Genomic DNA, 21,133 nt, shown 5'->3' with positions numbered 1-21,133 from the left:
TGATATTTGGCTAGGGAGGTGTTGTCTGCAACTAAGTTGGCCATCTCTCGGTCAAGCACAAGGTTATGGTTAGGAAGGGCCCTCCATACAGCATTTCATATGGGCTATGTCCTGCTTATTAAAATAGACCCAGGTCTATTTTAATTTGCTTCAAGTCTGAGAGAGAAATAGGTACATGCACTCTGGCTGGGTTGAATTCTCCTCTTCCCACTGCTTGGAGGGGGCATAATCGGGGAATATTGGCACTCTTTGGTTCATTGTTTACCCCTTTGTCTATCTCCTTTTGGACAATTTGGGTTGAAGGGGGGTCCTTATTAGTTGGGGAGAGAGTCAGGGGAATGCTTGGGTAGGGAGGTAGACTCTGAGGGCTTCCCATAGGGCATAAATCACACTTTTTACGAATTGTGAGTTGTCTGTTAATGAAAAGAAAGTTTGTACATATGGCACTTCACTCCATTTGCCTTATTAGTCATAGAGCGTCCTCTATGGTCCTAATGCTTATTCCTTTCCAGGGTGCATAACCACCCATGGACCTCTGCTTATTGGTTAGTAACACTCACGGATGTAGCAGTCCTGCACCTGTTTTCCCACCTTTCTTGACCACAAAGAAAGGGGTCCGGGCTGCTGGATTCTAGTGGTCCTTGACCAGCATGCCCGACATTGCATTTGTGCTCAGGGGTGAGTCCTAGAGCTGGGCTGGGTTCCTGAGTATTTCATAACAACCCAGCTGCCCCATCAAGATGCATTCTCATAAACAATAGTTCTTATGCAAATTCATTTTAGAGAGGGTGTAGGTAACCTTTTGAGTCAGGATTGAGATAGTCCATTTTGATTCTGTAAGTACTTTAAGGCTTGGCTGGGTGGAAACGGCTGGCATGTTTGAGCAGACCAATTATTAGGCAATTTTTCTAACTCTGCTTCCACAAGAGTCTCCCTATCAATTACTGAAGACCTACTGGGATTTTTTCCTCAGTCACCTGGGAGGAACCATCTATTGTCCTGTCCTGAAGGTCTGGTCGGACCTTTGTATGGTAATTAAGATTTAAATCCCCTGTTAGGAAATCTGCTGGGTTAAGGGAATTATCAGTGGTTAGTGTTAAATTACCTTTTTTTTTTTTTTTTTTTTTTTTTTTTTTTTTTTTAACAGAATAGCCTCATACTTTAAGATTTTTGAGTTAGCAATATTTTTGCTTTTTTTTTTTTTTTTTAAACTTAGAATAATTCTGAACTGGTGATGTGTGCTCACAATAAAAGTTACTTTTCTACTTTCTTCTGTTAGCAAAGCAGTTGCCACTACAGATTAAATGCATTTGGGCCACCCGTGGGTTACTGGATTAAGGATTTTTGATAGGAAGGCTAAGGGTTCTCAGTGGTCTCAGCATTTTCAGGCTATGCCCTTGTTTACACGGACAACAAGGTAGTATTGGAGTGTTATAGGGTCATGGAGAAGACCTTCAATTATCAATGATAGGTTTTAAATTTACCCTGGCTTTTAGAGGAATGCAGCACACTTTTTTACTTTATCTGTCTTTCTCTTTCTTTCTCTCTTTGACTCTATCTCTCTCCTCTCTGTCTCTCTCTGTCTTTTCTCTGTCTCTCTCTCTCTCCTCTCTGTCTCTCTCTCTCTCTCGCTCTCTTTCCTGCCTCTCTCTTCTGTGGCTCTCTCACTCCTGTCTCTCTCTCTCCTCTCTGTCTCTCTCTCTCTCCTCCATCTCTGTCTCTCCTCTGTCTCTCTGTCTCTCCTCTGTCTCTCTGTCCTCTGTCTCTCTCTCTTCCATCTCTGTCTCTCTCTCTTCCATCTCTGTCTCTCTCCTTCATGTCTCTCTCTCTGTCTTCCTCTTAGCCATTAAAACTTGAGGCCCTGGCAAGGGTGGTGGGGAATGGGTCCCATATAGCTGCCCATGTTGAGAGCTGTATACCTAAATTGGGAGGGACACCAGGGATAAGACTCCCTGAGTTTATAGCCTAGATGCCTAAGTACCCAGCATAGAGCTTCCTTAGATCCTTTTCGAGATACAACTTGCTAGAGGAAATGAAAGTCTGAACCATTGGTACCTAGGAGGCAGGGATCAGAGGAAGTAGATTCAGAGGTAAGGAGAATTTTGGGGCTACATTTTCAAGAAAGTCATGGTTGGGACCCAGGAGGTATGGGTCAGAAGGAAAGGTAGGGGTGCACGCATGGGTGACTGTTGAGTAGAGACTTCTGGCTGTGTGCCATGATTTCAACTGGCTAATGCCAGGAGTTTGGGATGACAACTTTCTTTAGTCAGCCCTCAGCTTCCCCAAGAAAATTGAAAGTGGAAGCTGGTTCTAGGCCGACTAATGCTGCCAACCCAGAAGGGTTGGGGGTTTGCTAGAAAGCCCTTCCCCGATAGCCTCACACCTGAGTCTTAAGTCCAGCAGCAACGCTAATCATTTTTAACTGGCTGACAGGTGCCCAGTATTTTCCTCCAATTCTAAGGAAGGATAGGACAGAATAGCAAGTGAAAGTGGTCCAATAATTAGTCACCGCTTTGGAGGTCCCTTTGTGGTCACCAAAATGTTACAGGGGGTTCTTGCTTCCAGAGCTCCCAAGATGGTGGCGGGTCATTTCCAAGATAGCTGCAGGCTGCTTCCAAGATGGTGTCAAGCCTTGTGTTCTCTGACCTGGGGTTCTTGGCCTGCTAGTCCTGCTAGGGCTGTCTCTCAAGAGTTCCAGTTATCCACATCCTTGCTGACATTTAGTGTCATCAGTTTTAAAATTTCCGCTCTTTTAGTGTTTCTGAAGTGAAATCTCATTGTAGTTTTTCCTTGTATTTCTCTAATAGCTAATGTGTTGAGCACTTTTGTTGTACTTATTGGCTCTATCTTCTTTCTTAAAGTGTCTAAGTCTTTTGCCCCCATTAAAATTGGGTTTTTTTCAAAATCAATATTGAGGTGTAGGAGTTCTTTATATATTCTGGATATCAGCCCTTTGTTGGATGTTTAAGATGCCCATATATTCCCATGGTCTCTCTTGCCTTACTATATTCTTAATGGTATTTTTAATAAGAAGTTTTTAATTTTGATGAAATTCGATTCATAATTTTTTTTCTTTGTAGATACTGGTTTTTGTATCTTGCCCCAATTTTTGCCTACCTTATGTTTTGCAAATATTCATCTATGGTTTATACATTATAATTTAACTTTTACATTTAGATTTCCATCTCATATTAAATTTTGTTTAAGATGTGAGGTTAAGGTTGAGGTACATCATGACACTCAGATTATCTGTATAACAAACCTTTACATATATGTCTGAACCTAAAATAAAAGTTAAAGAAATACAAAAAATACTCACAATGCAATAAAAAACAAATTAAAAACTACTAAAGTACAGCAAATATTTACATAGTATTTTACTTCAATTTAGGTATAATAAGTAATCTAGAGATAATTTAACATACATAGGAGGATGTGTGCAGGTTCTATGTAAACATTATGCTATTTTACAAAAGGGACTTGAGTGTCCTCGAATTTTGGTATCCTCATGGATCATGGAACGAATCACCTGAGTATACCAAGGGATGACTGTACATATATACATGAATCATCATTTACACATACACATGTGCTGTGTGAATATATATACATGTGTACATATAAACTTATGCATATGAACTTATATATGTAAACATATGCATAAACATGTGTAACCATTTATAAATATGTACATGTATATGCATACATGTATATTTTATACATTTACTTATATATGTACATATATGTTATATGTACTTATGCATTTATGTAACCTATATTATCTATAGTTACTTTCATATATGAGACTTAAGAAATAATATATATATGATATATTTCTTGAAATTACACTCTTCATAATTTTACTTTTGTTTGTTTCTTCAGCTCACCTCTCATCCTTCCTTCCCATCCTAACTACCATTCCAGTCACAGTAAACTGCTTGAAAATTTCTGAGTTCACCATCTTCTCTCCTGTGTCTTTCAAGGTGTTGCTTCCTCAGCCTGGAAAGACTACTCTGATCCCTTTCTTAACTAGGCTTAGCAGGTAATTTTATTTCAAGACTTCTCTTAGCCATTATCACCTTCCTAAAGCCTTCCCTAAATGCTTAATCTGAATTTAGTGCCTTTTATTTGTGCTTCCACAGCTTCCCTCTTTTCCTTTTTAGGTACAAGTACAGCATTCAAAATAAACTAATCACAGCCATTTTGTTCAGCACCAATTACATGAAATATGTACATCAGATTACATCTTGCTTTCCTTCAGAATGACATGTGTCATGTTAGTACTTGCATACTGCCAGGTGTGATCACTGAAGCTGAACAAAGAGTTCTATCCGCAGGTTGAAGCAGTCAGTCCCCTGGGAATTTCCCTTGGACTGGAACATAAGATTCAGGCTGGCAGACTCAGATTCCCTGAGTCTGACAGCAGAGGAAGGGGCTTTGCCAGGCAGTTTGCCTGATCCCCACATGACTCTGGAACATCTAGCCCTAGCTACAAGAAGACTGCTGGAGCACTGTCGAAATTCATGTGACTCAACTGAGACTCATTCGTAGGGACAATAGAGAACTGATTTGGTGTCACCTGGCTCAAGTAGGTGAGTAGACTTAGTAAGATTTAGGGACATAGTTCTAATTTCATTGATGGTCTTCATTTTTATTCCTCTCTCTTCTTTGTGCCTTCTAGGGGGAACCCCATTCCACATTTCCAAGGACTTGGCAGTCCTGTATTTGAAGACTAATGAGATTTGGGATTTCAGAAGGATGAGATAAATTGAAAATCTTTAGCCTTCTTCAGAAAAATGCAAATTTTCTTTGTGCATCAGTAGAAAATCACTTTGTAGCATTATGTTTTCCCAAATGTTGGTCTCAATTTCTCCGTTTCTCCAATCTGTTTTGATAAGGACTAAAGAAATAGTATTCCTATGCATGTTATTCCTCAGTCACATAGTAGTGAGACTAGTCTCCCTTGCATAGTATTCTTTGTAACCAGAATACCTCATCTCTAGTGTAGCTAGCTGAGAAGAACAAAATAGAGGAAAAGAGAAATACCTTATTATAGGATAGTTCAGATGAGTTTAAAAATATTAAATGTGCAAAACTGTTGGCTTTGGCTTTTGAAAGATGACAAAGATTCATAGAGAGTATTTTAACCAGTTATCTTTGAAAGATAAGGTGGATATATCAGAAACACATTGATTTTACTTAAAATAAAAGCACAACAGAAAAGGGATGAATTAGACATTGTTTCTATGATATCAGGAAAATCGGTGTGACCATACTGGGTTAAAGACATGTGTATTTTCATTTGTGATCTGACTCACTTTCCTGACAAGTTGAATGTGAGTTGTATTAACTTTTATAATCCTTTGATGGCACATTTGCCTTTTTTGTTTAACATTTAAAAATATACAGAACATAAACTTACACATTTTACCATTTTGAATATTTCATTCTGTAGCGTTCACATTGTTGTGCAACCATTACTACCATTAATCTCCAGAATTTTTCATTTTCCCAGTCTGAAATCCTGTGCCTATTAAAAACTAACATCATCACTTGAACAGCTTCCAAAACCCATATGTAAAATGAGAAACATGTAGCCAATCATATCAGGATTCTTATTTGAGAGATTAAAATCTGTGGGTTCTCTATAGCAATGTTTCAAAAGACTGCATTTTCTTTAACCGCTTCACTCTTTTTCTTCCCTATTTCCAATTTTCATATTGCACTTTTATTCTAATTTTGTTACAAATTACCTTTGGAGAAGTGTGGCACGTAGATGTGGATAGACAAAGAAGATATCCAGCACAGTCCACCACCTCTGCCTCTTACCAAGAGTCTTGCCCCACTCTAGTCTTTTCCTTCAGTGAAAAGTTTATATTTTTACCAAAGGATAGCCCAATCCCATAAGCTACCATATCTTGGTGGGTAATATTAATTTGACTGTATTTTCTGCCTGAAACCTAGACCATCACCACCAGTGTTATTCATATTATCTCTGGCAAAACAAATAAAAAGCCATAGTTAATAAACAGAAAATACAGCTTTTGTAGACTCTGTTGGTCACAAAACTCTAAACTGGGTAATTGTAGGTGCCCTCTTCAGTCACTCATGCTGTGTTCTCTATGTCTCCATCAGCACCTCAGCTAGATGAGGTTCTTAACCTGATGGGATCCTTTTAATCTTTATTTCTTTGGGTCTTAGCCTTTGGTTGTCCTGCCTTACTTGGATTGCTTCAGTTTATGTAGATCAGAACTATTGATCAAGGCACCTCTTTGCCCTCTGGAATAGTCTCTCCAGCTCTCCAATGACACACTTTTCTGACTCTTGGTTCAGTGATGTGGGAAGTGCAAAATGGCTAGAGGGCAGTCTCAGCTTCTAATTCATAACTGTATTCTATGGTGGAAACATTTTTCTGTGAGATCCTGGGACCTCCAGCCACACTGAGGTTGAAGATACAAGAAGGGAAGCAAAATTCTTCCAGCAGGTTATAAAACCATGTAGTGAGAGTATCACTTCTCATATATATTCCTTGCTTTCCAGGTCTATGCATTCTGCCACAGGAAAAAATGACACAATTATTTAGCCACTAGTTTAAGGCATATCCCCATGTCCTGTAATGCCCAGACAGTATGTTCCCCAAAGAAGACCACCAGAGCCCAGAGTCAAAGCCAAGCGGCAAGGATCTTTTACTGCAAGTTCGAACTTGGTCCCTCCATTCCACAGCATACAAAAGGGCCCCGAACAATGTGAGTGCTTGCCTTTTATAGCCCGATGTAAATAGGATACGTAAAGTTACAGAGGAACAAGGGAATTCTTTTGGTTACAGCACTACAATTGGTTAACATTTTAAGTTATACATTTAGCAGTTTTCTATTGGTTCCCGCGCTTTCAGTAAAACCACGAACGGCTGTGTCCTTATCGGAGACTTTCCAGGTGGTGTTTTTCTAAAGTTGAGATATATGGTAGTCTCTGAGTTGAGAAATGTGTTTGTACTGGGCTCAGGAAGTTGAGAGATAAATGGTGGGATGTGTTTGTACTGGGCCTGTTTGTGTTGAGCCCGGGGCTGAGGAATGTGCCTGATTTCTTTCATTCCCCCCTTTTTCTCAGGTACCTCTAGAGCCAATCTTGGGTCTTATAAGTCTGATTTTGTTTCAGCGTTTACAGGTTGGTATTGGGCTCTGAGGACCATGAGCTGTACGGTGTCAAACCTTTCCCTGACAAACTGTAAAATTCTGTTAACAACACAAGGTCCTACGGTAAACAGAAATAGTAGACTTAGCAGGGGTCCAAGGAAGGGGGATAACAGGGAAAACAGAGGAATTCCACCACTGGTCTGCAGCTGAAGCAAACTGCTGTGTTTTTACTTCTATGCTTAACTTGCGTAACTGTTGGACCCGGTCTTCTACAAGCCCTGATTCATTTATGTAGAAACAACAGTCTTCCTTTAGAAACATACATGTACCACCTTTTTCAGCAGTAAGTAGGTCTAGGGCCCTCCGGTTCTGCAAGGTTACCTGGGCTAGGGACGTGAGCTGTCGCTGAAGGGAGGCAAGGGACTCCTCCACAGCAATGGCGAATTGTTGGTAAAACTTGTTGCTTTCTATGAGGGTGTGACCTAGGGCTCCCCCCGCCAGTCCGGCCGCAATGAGGGAGGTGAGGGAGATTCCCGCAATGCAGGGGAGAAATATGGCTCGTGCAGGTCTCGGTCTAGGGATTGGGTGAATAGCAGTACTAGTCCAGTTACTGGTGTACCCCAGGAACTCGCTGGCAGTTAGTAGAGTCAACCGGGGAACTAATGTGACAGGAAGACACAGTAGGTTGGTAACAGACGGACCAGACAGGTTCTTAGATAATGTTCCATTACACCAGAAGAATATGCCCGGCGGAGCCCTTAGGGTGGTACTAGGGGGCGTTGCAGTGATGTCGCAGAGGCTGGAATTAGTTCCTGAGAAACAGTGGGGAAACTTCTCCTGACTGGGGTTTAGGTATAGTGGCACGTTAGGGATAGGGGCATATGAGAGGTTTCGGAGGTTGTTAGCTTGGGCAGAGGTAGAGGATCCCCATGGCAGAGGGACAGCAGTTAGCAGTGGATGCCCTAGAGTGGCACACAGAAAGCAGCCAGACAAGCTGTGAAGTCCTGTAAGGTTAGCAAGTTCTAATCCTTCTTGTAATAATTTTAACCAGGAGAAAGGACGTAAATCTTGTTGTAGGTGGTTTTCTTGTCGTTGGATATTCCCATGGACCAGGGGCCGTACCTGCACTAGACCTCGCCACAGATAGAGGTGACTGCTAGGCCATGTGGAGGAGGAGGAGTAGTATACAGCCCTATGTTGAGGCGTGGTCCAGCGGGAGTTCCAGGGGTCTTTGACTATCCATGTATATTAAAAGTCCCCGTCTCGTCTACGATGGAAGGGCCACTTAGGATCTAACTGTTCTTCCTTACCCCAATAACGGGATTTATGGATGTTACAATAGTTATAAGGGCAGCCGGCATTTTGATGCCACCAATAGTGCCTACAATTGTATTTAGTCTGATCGAACTCAAAGCATATCATTGGTGCCATTGGTTTGGCTATTTGAAAACCAGTAAAATTTAGTAAAATTGGGTTATTGCACCCTGAGGAGGGGCAATCAGCACTGGCCAATAATTTCCCGGGCTTATGAGGTTGCTCAGGGTGGGTTTGGTTTTCATAAAGCCAGAATCTCCAGGTAAAGGGATTAGGAGCTGGTTTTGTGTTTTCCCCAGCGGCCACTAGGGCGACTAACATTAGGGTTAGACTACCTAACTGCATGTTTGCAGTGAGCTATGCTGCCGGCGCAGGGTGAATTTTAAGGGGTTGTTCTTAGCTCTGTCCACAGTCCACGTGGCCGGTGCTTCAGCCGCCGCCGTGATTGGCCCCAGAAGGTCGGAGGTTGGGTCCACTGGCTTGACGTGGGTGTAGTGGATCCACAACGCGATGCCTTCTATCTTCAGGGCGGTGGGTGTGGTTAGGAGTACCTGGAGTGGTCCCTTCCACCTGGGTTCTAGGGTCTCTTGTCGGTGTCGCTTAACCAGGACCCAGTCTCCTGGCTGGTATGGATGGGGTGTCGGTGGGGGGCCGGTCTCATATAGTTCCTTCAGCTTGGGCCAGATTTCTTGGTGAATTTTCTGCAAGGCTTGTAGGGAAAATAAGAGTTCAGAGACATTTTCTGTTTCAGACTTAAGCAGATCATCTTTTAGGCTGGGAACCAGGGGTGGGGGCCTGCCATACATGATTTCGTAAGGGGTAAGGCCCAGTCTGTAAGAGGTATTACGGGCCCGGAAGAGAGCGTAGGGGAGAAGGACCACCCAATTAGCGCCAGTCTCCATAGTCAATTTAGTTAAGGTTTCTTTTAAGGTCCAATTCATCCTCTCTACCTGTCCTGAACTCTGGGGCCTGTAAGCGCAATGTAGTTTCCAATTTGCCCCAAGGATGGAAGCCAAATCCTGACTTACCTTAGCGATGAAGGCCGGCCCATTATCTGACCCTATCTGGACGGGGAAGCCATACCTGGGGAGGATATCTTCCAGAATTGTCTTTGCTACAACCGGAGCAGGTTCCCTCTTGGTTGGGAATGCTTCAGTCCACCCTGAAAAAGTATCTATAAAGACAAGTAAGTACCGATACCCATATTTTCCTGGCTTTATCTCAGTAAAATCTACTTCCCAGTAGATACCAGGCCTGGTTCCCCTGAGCCTTGTTCCCGTTGCAGCCTGAGATTGGGGGTAGGCGTTGTTAAGCTGGCAGACTCTGCAACTGGTCATGATGCTGCTGGCCGTTTTGGCTATATGTCTGATTTTAAGCTTGGAGCGTCTGATCAGGTCTATCATCCGCCGGGCACCCAGGTGGGTGGTTCGGTGGATGTGTTCTAACACTTGTTGTCCTAATTTTTCTGGTAGGATGGTTTGGTCATTAGTATCAGTCTACCACCTATTCTGGATCTGTTTCAGGGGAAGTTTGTCAATCCACTGGAGATCTTGTTCTGAATAATCAGGGAGATATGGCAAGTCCCGGGGGCCCGGATCAGGGAGCTGGAGTGCAAGGAGTTGGCTGGGAGCCTTTGCCACACTCCTTGCAGTTTGGTCTGCCAGAAAGTTGCCTTGAGCAGTTGGAGTGGTTGGTTTCTGATGCCCTGGGCAATGTACAATAGCTAATTTTTCTGGTCTCCATAGGGCTGTTAACAGGGCTAGGATCTCTTGCTTGTTTTTTATCTCTTTTCCTTCAGCCATTAGTAACCCTCGCTCCCTGTAAATGGCCCCATGTATGTGCGCCATAGCAAAAGCATATCGGCTGTCTGTGTATACTGTCAGCTTCTTCCCTGCCCCTAAGGTAAGAGCTTGGGTGAGCGCTATCAGTTCGGCCTTCTGGGCCGATGTCCCCGGGGGCAGGGGTTCCGCCCAGATTACCTCAGTCTCTGAAGTCACTGCCGCTCCCGCGTACCTCTGGCCTTGGTGTACGAAGCTGCTCCCATCAGTGAACCAGACTAGGTCAGCGTCAGGAAGTGGGCGGTCCTGCAGGTCCTCTTGAACTCCGTGCACCTGAGCTAGTATCTCAGTGCAATCATGGAGCGGGGCGTCCAGGTCCGGGTTGGGCAGCAGCGAGGCAGGGTTTAAGGTTGTTGGGGGCAGGAAAGTTATCCTGAGGGGATTTAGTAGTAGTCCTTGGTAGTGGGTGAGCCGGGCGTTACTTATCCATCGATTAGGTGGCTGTTTGAGTACACCCTCGATGGCATGTGGGGTAATGACCCGTAATTCTTGACCCATGACAAGTTTGTCAGCATCTTGTACCATCAGGGCCATGGCCGCAATCATTCGGAGACAAGGGGCCACCCGGCAGCCACTGGGTCTAATTTCTTTGACAGGTAGGCAACCGGCCTCTGCCAGGGGCCTAAGTTTTGAGTTATTACCGCCTTGGCGACACCCTTGCTCTCGTCCACGTATAAGTGGAAGGGCTTGGTGACATCAGGTAGTCCCAGTGCAGGCGCAGAGAGTAGGGTGGTTTTGATCTGTTGGAAAGCCGACTCGGCTTCTGTCCAATTAAATGGCTGCTGCCCCCGTGTTACCTGATACAAGGGTTTCACCAGCTCTGCAAACCCAGGTATCCATAGTCTACAAAATCCCGCCGACCCCAGGAATTCCCTTACTTGTCGGGTGGATTGTGGCCTGGGGATCTGCAGAACAGTCTGCTTCCGGGCGTTTGTTAACCAGCGCTGCCCTCCTTTTAGCAAGTACCCCAGATATGTTACTTCTGATTTACAGATTTGAGCTTTCTTTGCCGAGGCTTGGTAGCCTAGATTCCCTAGAGCTTGTAAGAGACCCTTGGTCCGTTGAATACAAGCTTCTTGGGTCTCAGCAGCAATCAGGAGGTCATCGACATACTGTAGTAAGGTTATTTCAGGGTGTTTGCGTCGGTACTCACCCAGGTCTTCATGGAGGGCCTCATCAAACAGGGTAGGAGAGTTTTTGAATCCCTGTGGCAGTCTGGTCCATGTCAGTTGGCCACTTATGCCCCTTCCAGGGTCATTCCACTCAAAGGCGAAGAGCTTTTGGCTCTGAGGGGCTAAAGGCAAACTGAAGAAAGCATCTTTCAAATCTAAAACAGTGTACCATTGATGTTTAGGGTTTAGGGTACTCAGGAGGGTATACGGGTTAGGCACAGTTGGATGTATGTCCATAACCCTCTTATTGACTTCTCTCAAGTCTTGTACAGGTCTGTATTCTCCGCTATTAGTTTTTCGTACCGGCAACAATGGAGTATTCCAGGGCGAGTGACATGGGTGAAGGACCCCTTGGTCGAGTAGCCGGCGAATATGCGGTGCAATCCCTTCTTTGGCCTCTAGGGGCATCGGGTATTGGCATACCCGCACGGGGTCTGTCCCAGGCTTAAGTTCAACAAACAAGGCAGGACGGTGTTTTGCTAGTCCTAAGCCTCCCGTTTCCGCCCAAGCTCCTGGATATTGCTGGAGCCAGGTTGCTATGTCCTGGTCAGGGGCCGCTCGCTCCTGGTGGAGCCGGTACTCATCTTCTAGGGTTATAGTCAGGACGGACATGGGCTGATTTTGGGAGTTGGTCACGACGGGCCCCTCAGGGAGGAAATGGATCTGTGCTCCCATTTTAGTTAGCAGGTCTCTCCCTAATAGGGGACAGGGGCTCTCAGGGATGACCAGGAAAGAATGGTTTACATTCCTGGCTCCGAGGTTTACTATTCTTTGTGTTGTCCAGGGGTATTTCTTAATTCCTGTGGCCCCTTGTACCCACGAGGACTTGGAGGATAATTTTCCATTAGTTTTAACTAGGACCGAGTGCTGTGCTCCCGTATCGACCAAGAACTGAACTGCGGACCCCTCCACTTGCAAAGTTACCCTAGGTTTGGGGAGGGGGTCCAAACCCCGTCTCCCCTAGTCTTCGTCTTGAGTGACTAGCATGGATGTAGACGTAGGGGGTCCCTGTCCTCATTGTTTCTTTTTGGGGCAGTCTCTTACCCAGTGGCCAGCTTCCTTACAGTAGGCACATTGGTCTTTGCTCAGATTATCATGTCTGGGGGACCGCCTAGGTTGGGTGTTCTCTGGCTGTGGATGTTCTTTCTGCACTGCTGCTGCCAGGACCTTGGTCATTTTTTCAGTGGCCTTAAATTGCTTTTCCTCTGGAGTATCTCTGTTATTGTAAACCCACTGGGCTATCTGAAGGAGGTCCTGAATCTGTTTTCCCTCTAAGTCTTCTAATTTCTGGAGTTTCCTTTTTTTTTTTTTTTTTTTCAGTGGAAAATAACTTTTATTGAGACCCCACCAGCTGCAAAATCTGCTCCTCGCATTAAGCTCCTTCTTCCTTTGCAATTCGGTCTTTCTTGAGTGGTCCCATGAATGCTTTCTTCTCTTCCATGGTCTGGAAGCGGCCATGGCCAAACTTGGAGGTGGTGTCAATGAACTTAAGGTCAATCTTCTCCAGAGCCCGCCGCTTCGTCTGCACCAGCAAGGACTTGCGGAGGGTGAGCACCCGCTTCTTGGTTCCCACCACACAGCCTTTCAGCATGACAAAGTCATTGGTCACTTCGCCATAGTGGACAAAGCCACCCAGAGGGTTGATGCTCTTGTCAGACAGGTCATAGTCAGTGGAGGCATTGTTCTTGATCAGCTTGCCATCCTTGATAAGGTAGCCCTGGCCAATCTTATAGATCTTCTTATTGATCTCAGTGTGGTGATGGTAGCCTTTCTGCCCAGCACGTGCCACAGAGAAGGCCACATGAGCAGGATGCCATGCCCCAATACAGGCCACCTTGTGCAGGCCTCGGTGGGTCTTGCGGGGCAGCTTCTTGGTGTGCCAACGACTGGTGACCCCTTTGTAGCCTTTGCCCTTGGTGACCCCGATGACGTCGATCATCTCATCCTGCCCAAACACTTGGTTCACAGGTACCTGCTGCTCGAGCCTCTCGCGGGCCCAGTCCAGCTTCTCGGCCACGGTGCCTCTGTTCACCTGGATCTCCATCAGGTGGGCCTTCTTCTGGCGCAGAGGAAGCAGGCGCATCTGGGTGTGGGCAATGACATGGATGACTTGGCAGTACTTCTTCATGCTGCTGAAGTCCTTCTCCAGCTGCTTCTTGCCATCCTCATCCTGCCATTTCTTGCAGTACTTGGTAAAGGCCTTCTTCTTAGATTTATGCCAGTTCTTATAGAAACGCCTCTTGCATTCATCACTGATGTGCTCAGCGAAGACAGTCTTGAAGGTCCGGAGGCCTCGAGGTGTTTCCACGTAGCCCACAATGCCCACAACCACCATGGGTGGCGTCTCCACAATGGTTACAGCCTCCACCACCTCCTTCTTGTTCACCTTAGATCCTGGCCTGTCGACTTCCCGCATGATGTGGGTCATGCCAGCCTTGTATCCCAGGAAGGCTGTGAGGTGGACCGGCTTAGACGGATCATCTTTAGGGAAGCTCTTAACCTTCCCGCGATGCCTGCTGCTGCGCTTCCGAGGCAGGAAGCCGAGGGACCCATGTCTGGGAGCGGAGAACTTTCTGTGAGACATCACGCCATCAAATCCCGCCGGTAGAGCTGGAGTTTCCTTTTAATGTCTGGGGCAATTACAAAAATGATTTACAAAAGACATTACAACAGCTGCCTGACTTCCTGGAGCCTCTGGGTCTATGGGGATGTACTGTCTAAAAGCTTCCATTAATCTTTCTAAGTAGGTAGCTGGACTTTCTGTCTTTCCCTGCAGAACAGAGTATACTTTAGCCAAATTAGTGGGCTTGCGAGCAACTGCCCGGAGACCCGCCATTAGAGTCTGGCAATAAAGGTGTAGCCGTCCCCTACCTTCTGCCGTGTTGTAGTCCCATGCCGGCCTGGTCAGAGGAAAAGTCGCATTTATGAGGTCGGGGTTGGCAGTCGGTTGACCGTCATCCCCCGGGACCAGCTTTCTAGTTTCTACCTGTATTCTTTCTCGCTCCTCCATTGTGAACAAGATTCGGAGGAGCTGATGACAATCATCCCAAGTGGGCTGGTGGGTGAACATGACACTATCCAGTAAAGCTATTAAATCTTTGGGGTTGTCTGAAAACCAAGCACTCTGGGTCTTCCAGTTATACAGCTCACTGGTGGAGAATGGCCAGTACTGGAGCCTGGGGATTCCCGTGTCATCTGGGGGTCCTATTTCCCGAAGGGGTAGAGCCACTGTGGAGTCAGGCGGCTGGGGGGGGCTAGCCCACAAAGTGCGCCCTCGCCTCCGCCCCGCCGGCCCTTCAAAGTTACTTCCACTTTCAGCGGGTCCGGGTGCGCCGGCTGCCTCCCGTCTGCCTGCTCCTTCCCGCGGCTCAGCCCAGGGGGCTGGGGCCTGGGGCCCGGAGGGGTACGGAGGGGGTTCTGTGGACAGTGGGTCCCCGCTATCAGGTAGAACAGGATGGGGGGGGGCAGTCGGTTGCTTGGATTTTAGCGGCCGAGCAACCAGTGCCTTACAGGGTTCAGGGGCTAATTGGAAAGGGGACAGCCAAGGAGGCGGGTTCTCAACAAGGTCCTGCCATATGAGGATATATGGGATTTGATCCAAGTGGCCCGCATGCCCAGGTAGGAAAATCTTGGACTTTAGTGATGACAGGAAGTCGGAACGTCCCTTCGGGTGGCCACCCCACATCAAAGGCCCGGCCATTCGGAGCGGCACAGGGTAATTAGCTTTCCCCTCCTGATTTCTATACTAAGATCATGGCCCCTTGCTCTAACATCCTTGAAATTACATGTTAGGAGAGATAGGGGATTGCTCTGGGTATTACCCATCCTGTAATAATTTGTAGTCTCTTCCTGCAAAAGAATATGGGTTAGAATTCCTGTAAAGGAAATCTGGCATATTAATAATATCTAGCTACAAGCGTGCTCCGGAAGCCCGGGTCAGAATCAGTTCAGATAAAAATCTAGATCAGACGAGAGCCAGGGGACGTCTCCCACCGGTCTCCGCTGGCTGTCCTATAGTGCGTCCGCCAGGACTGCGTCAGCTTCAGTTTCAGACCTCGCGAGTCACAGATACAGGTTCAGAACAGACACAGACAGACAAACAGAGACGAGCCGGCTCACCTATCAGCAGATCGATCCTGGTAGATCCGTTGACCAGGGGTCTGGTGGGCTTGGGGAATCCCGGACGAGCCCCCAGATGTAATGCCCAGACAGTATGTTCCCCAAAGAAGACCACCAGAGCCCAGAGTCAAAGCCAAGCGGCAAGGATCTTTTACTGCAAGTTCGAACTTGGTCCCTCCATTCCACAGCATACAAAAGGGCCCCGAACAATGCGAGTGCTTGCCTTTTATAGCCTCATGTAAATAGGATACGTAAAGTTACTGAAGAACAAGGGAATTCTTTTGGTTACAGCACTACAATTGGTTAACATTTTAAGTTATACATTTAGCAGTTTTCTATTGGTTCCCGCGCTTTCAGTAAAACCACGAACGGCTGTGTCCTTATCGGAGACTTTCCAGGTGGTGTTTTTCTAAAGTTGAGATATATGGTAGTCTCTGAGTTGAGAAATGTGTTTGTACTGGGCTCAGGAAGTTGAGAGATAAATGGTGGGATGTGTTTGTACTGGGCCTGTTTGTGTTGAGCCCGGGGCTGAGGAATGTGCCTGATTTCTTTCAGTCCTACCTGCGCCTATTGGAGGCTCTATGAAGTCAGTTCTATCTGGGTTGTGAGAATGTGGTGAGACTAGGGAATGTCATGGTGTTAAGCCCATTGCTGTGCTTCATTTGCTGTAAAATGATTCTGTTTGTGAGAGACAATGTTGTATAGCAGGGGTCCCCACCCCCAGGCCATGGACTGTTTCTGGTACATGGCTTGTTAGGAATCGGGCAGATGGCAGGAAGTGAGTGGAGGGCAAGCAAGTGAGCTCTATCTGTATTTATAGGTCCTCCCTATTGCTCACATTACCTCCTGAGCTCTGTCTCCTGTCAGATCAGCAGCAGCATTAGATTCTCATAGGAGTGCAAAACCTATTGTAAACTGTGGATGTGAGGGATCTAGTTGCATGCTCCTTATGAGAATCTCATACCTGATGATCTGTCACTGTCTCCCACTGTCATGCCCAGATGGGACCATCTAGTTGCAGGAAAACCAGCTCAGGGCTCCTACAGATTCTGCATTATGGTGAGTTGTATAATTATTTCATTATATATTACAATGTTTAATAGTAGAAATGAACTGCACAATAGATGTAATGCACTTGATACATCACCAAACTAATCCTCCCTTCCCCTAGTCCATGGAAAAATTGTTTTCCATGAAATCTGTCCTTGGTACCAAAAAGGTTGGGGACTGCTGGTGTATGGGATATCATGGGATGAAAGAGCATTCTGTATGTGTATGAGTTGTTGTGCATGAAGAAGCGCTGCTGGTAGGGACATCAGATCCAATAACAGAGTAAGTATCTGTCCCTTCAAGATGAATGCCTGTCCCTTTATAGATGTACCCATCTAACCTACTAGGTTCCTGAAAACTAAAAGTCTTCTGCTACATGTCTCATGGCTAGGAAGAAGATGAGGGACTCCTTTGGAGCTGAAATTTAGACCTCTACGTTTTTCAAACATATTCTCCATTGTACATTTAGAACTTTATATTTCCCCTTTTCCTTAAGTCCATCTTCTAGGGCAGTCTGAAGAAGGTAGAGGACTGCATAGTCTTTAAAATTACTATTTTTGCCATAGCAACCAAGTCACTTCGTTTTCTTCTCTGTACCTTACATCACACTTGCAGTTAAACCTGTATCACAATTATTGGCAAATTGCATAAGTTTGGTGCCATGGCATCCTACACATTGCCCATCCTATACATTAGCTGTGGCCTCCTTGAATACATAAGCAAACCAATTTCAGAATCATATTTGGAGAGTTTCTTTCTGGGAGACACTTTCAGTACCAGTTCCTGCATCAGTCATGGCTCTAATAAATACAAATCAGATGAAATGCTCATATTTTGGGGCATTCAAATAAAAGATCATTTACAAATGTGTGAACGAGGTGTACGGAAATCCTATTGCAATATCCTGGAGCTAAAATAAAAGGGTTGTGACCATCCCTAGGCTTGAGGGAGTAGAAGCAGGAAGCAGTAACTAAAACTTAAGGACGATGAGGACTTTTTTGTTTTAATGGAAACTATGAGTTAGGATATGAGTCTGGTTCCGAAGTCCTACTTTTTATCACTCTTAAACAATAAACTTCAATGTACGAAAAATGATGAGTAAACAAATACTTTACCATTCTTAATTTCCTTGTAGTACTCATACTTTATAGTATAGTGTCATTATGACCACTTTATATACAAAAATTCAATCAATTCCAATAATAAATGTAATGAGGAAAAATTATTATTCCTTACTTACAGCTGAATAAACAGAGTTACAGAGTGTGTTATAGTAACTTGCCTAAGCTGATACAACTGAATAGTAAAGACAGTACCATTTTAGGACCTCACTTTTATCCACTATGCGTACTACCTCTTAGCCTCTTAGTAGTTCCCTAGCCTAAAGGATAAAGCTTAAATTCATTACCCTGGCATATGAAGCCCTTCACAGTGTGCTCTCTGCCTCACTCCTTAATCTTGCTAGACAAATATATTCCTCAATTTCCCTTGCTCAGTAAGGTTTCTGCATATTGAATCTGGTGTATGTCCTCATTCCCTTTATATTGTATGAGATACCACTTCATTCTTCAAAATGTAGACACCACCTCACTAGTAAAGTCTTCATTTTGTGAACCTTCTCCCTGCCATGATACTGCAGAGTGAATTGCTCTCCAAGGTTGCAAGAACTGCCCACGTTCATAGGATGGCACTTTTACATTATTGTTACTATCCAAGTGTCTGTTCACTTGCCTATGACCCTAGAATCTAGCAAACCGTTTTTTGTTGGGGATAAATAGATAACCATCACATTTGTCTGCTGAATCAAAAGCCAAAACATTACAGAACTGATGAAAAACCTTCACATTAGACTAAATATGCAATATTGTATTTTACCATTTGTTCTCCTTGGCCATACACACTCATTCACCTGTCTCTAATTGTGAGTTCTTCAGAAGCAGAAAATTCTGGGGGATTGCCACAACTAAAGAAAAGAAAGTCATATTCTCTTATAAAGTGGTTACTTAATTCATTCCATGAGAATAATAGAGCTAAATTTGTCTTTACATTTTTCTTTGAACCTAAATGTAGCTAACTGTGGCAGATGCTTAGGCTACTAAGGTTTTGGAGAACAGGACCTACTCCCTAGACCTGCTGCCACTTTCTCTGGAGAAGCGGGTCACCTGATGAAGTTTACAATACCAGAAGACAAATGACATCTAGCCTGGGAGGAAGAAATCCTTTAACGAGAAAGACACCTCTGACTGGACTTGGTCATTATATTAAACATCTTAAAAGTGGAGTTACCAGATTTAGAAAATAAAAATTATATGATGCCCAAGAAGTATTTATACTAAAAAATTTACACTGCCTATCTGAAGTTCAAATCTAACTGGTAGTTCTACGTTTTTTTCTGGTAACTCTATTTGAGAGTTAATTACTGCAGGAAGATGTGGAGATACGTGATTTCTGTGACATATTAATCCTGTTCTCACGGAACCTGCCAAATTTCTTATTACAGGTATAATGGAAACTGCAGGGCTGTCTTTCTCCAGATACTTTGTTGTTATGAATCTCCTCCAGATGACAATACCAAGTTCAGGTATGACTCTCTCTTACCCTTGTGGGTCTTGGCAATATGAAGTGTGCCAGAAAAAGCAAGGACCAAACAAAAGGAATAAATTCTTGAGCATTGTTCCTTAGGTTTAATACAGTTATGTAATGAGGACATGTACTGTAAGAATTGTCTTATGGTTAGGAAAAACTACTTCTAATCAACAAGTCTTTTTCATGTACCCAGATTTGTGTTAGGTTCCAGGGAGAAAACAAACAAACAAACAAATGAAGAAGTCCTAATATTTGCCCGCAAGAACTCAATATTTGTATTGAGGACATATGATTTACTTATATCTTATACAATGGTCCAAATTGTGGTCCATATTGGAATCCATGTGAGTTATCTGTACAGTAAGATAAGCAAAGACACAATAGGCTGGTGGGACCTTGATAGATGATGAAAATTTGCAGTGGAAGGTGATCAATGCAAAGCAGATATAAATATAGTTTATTTAGAGACAAATACATTAAAAGCCTGACCCAATAAGTGGCACACAAGATTTAAAATTTCTGGCAAAATCTACTTGTTACATGGTACAAATCTTACTGATGCATATTTGGGTAGTTTCCAGTCTTTGGCTAATAAAACAAAAGCTACCACAAACATTATGCACATATATTTTAAGCATATCTATGTGTAAGAATGTAGGAAATATTTCTAAGAACAGAACTATTTGTCAAGGCTATGTGCTGTTTTTATTATATTAAAAATATTATTCTGAAATAGTTACCAATGTACCTGTCCACCAACAGCATATGTGAGTTTTTCAGGTGGATGTTACAGGTATCAGGATTTTTTATATTTTCCAAACTTACAGACGAAAAATAGAAACTCACAATGATAATATTTTACTTGTTTATTGAGTTAGGGTGGCCTTCCTTCCTCTCAAAAAATTGTATTCATTTGATCTAAACTGCCCACTTAATGGCCTTACTTCACATTTCCTTTGCATTAAACTTGCACACATTACAATTTGCTTTTTGATCTGTTAACTTTTCCATGTATTTTTGACCAGTTTATAACTCAATGGACTTGTGAATTATATTTTGGATGTGCAGAATTGTTTGGTTTTGATTTTTTATTTTATTTTGTGAATTACAAAATTTCCCCCAAATTTCCATTTATTTCGCTCTCCTTTTTCTCCTCATGGACTTTTAAAATTATTATAGACTTTATTTTCTATAGAAGTTTTAGGTTTACAGAAAAATTGTGCAAAACGTATATAGATCTCCCACATAACCCCTCTGCCTCTTCTCTACCTGCCCCCCTCCCACAGAGTTGCCCCTTTTGTTAACCTCTTTCATTTGTGTGGTACATTTATTGAAATTAATGAACCAATATTGATAGATGATTATTAACTAAAGTCCAAGTTTATGTTAAACACTCTGTGTTGTACCTTTCTCTAAGATTTAACAAACTGTTGTAGAAATGAGCCAGCGATGGCCTTTGCATATTGGCCCTTTGTTGCTTGCTTCTTAAATCAGGCTGAGACTCATTAGCTCAAAAGCCCAGGATGCCAAACTGAAGTGTTTTCACATCCAGTTGTTGTAAATATATCCCGAACAGGCAGATTTTTTTTCTGCCATTTTATGTCTTCCTGCTTTGTACACCTTGGGAAACTGCACCCAACATCTGCCAGCTGTAGATAAGAAAAACCTTGTAGTTATATAAACTGCAGCCTGATGCTCTTCAGAGCCCTCTGACCCAGCAGCTTCCTACCATGCTGTGAAGTGATGTTATCTAGACACACAGCATCTCCCCTCCCATCCTTGGGAGTGCCTTTGTCCTCCTGCATTCTGGATGGTGGTCCCCTGTGCTTCTATAAGGCCTTATCCTGTGAGAACTGCTCTTTTTGCAACCCTGTCCAAGTGGTGTCCAAATAGAAGCTTTTGTGTGCTACTGCCACCTATG

At 44.1% G+C, this 21,133-nt stretch overlaps 1 protein-coding gene and 1 pseudogene across 7 annotated transcripts in view; one reads left to right on the top strand and one right to left on the bottom strand.

The window, feature by feature from the left end:
* LOC101021065 (selection and upkeep of intraepithelial T-cells protein 1) overlaps nucleotides 1-21,133 on the top strand; it is a 90,446-nt gene that overhangs the window by 29,289 nt on the left and 40,024 nt on the right. For 4 of the 6 annotated variants that reach the window (XM_021941374.2, XM_021941372.2, XM_021941380.2 and 1 more), the window contains exon 2: nucleotides 19,127-19,207. In XM_021941374.2, the coding sequence (XP_021797066.1) occupies nucleotides 19,127-19,207 (81 nt within the window). Of the gene's footprint in view, nucleotides 1-15,708; nucleotides 16,636-19,126; nucleotides 19,208-21,133 lie in introns of those variants that run through there. The other 2 variants (XM_017955841.3, XM_017955810.3) reach the window with 1 other exon arrangement.
* Nucleotides 12,756-20,612, bottom strand: LOC101020740 (annotated as a pseudogene). Its single transcript, XR_647811.3, has 3 exons — nucleotides 20,605-20,612; nucleotides 14,800-14,804; nucleotides 12,756-14,068 (listed from the first exon to the last, which is right to left on the bottom strand). The product of XR_647811.3 is annotated as a 60S ribosomal protein L3 pseudogene (transcript).

This window comes from Papio anubis, chromosome 1 (genome assembly GCF_008728515.1).
Source record: "Papio anubis isolate 15944 chromosome 1, Panubis1.0, whole genome shotgun sequence".
Taxonomy (NCBI): Eukaryota; Metazoa; Chordata; class Mammalia; order Primates; family Cercopithecidae; genus Papio; species Papio anubis.
The sequence above is the reverse complement of the archived record's forward strand: the minus strand, read 5'-3'. Positions and strand labels throughout refer to the sequence as shown.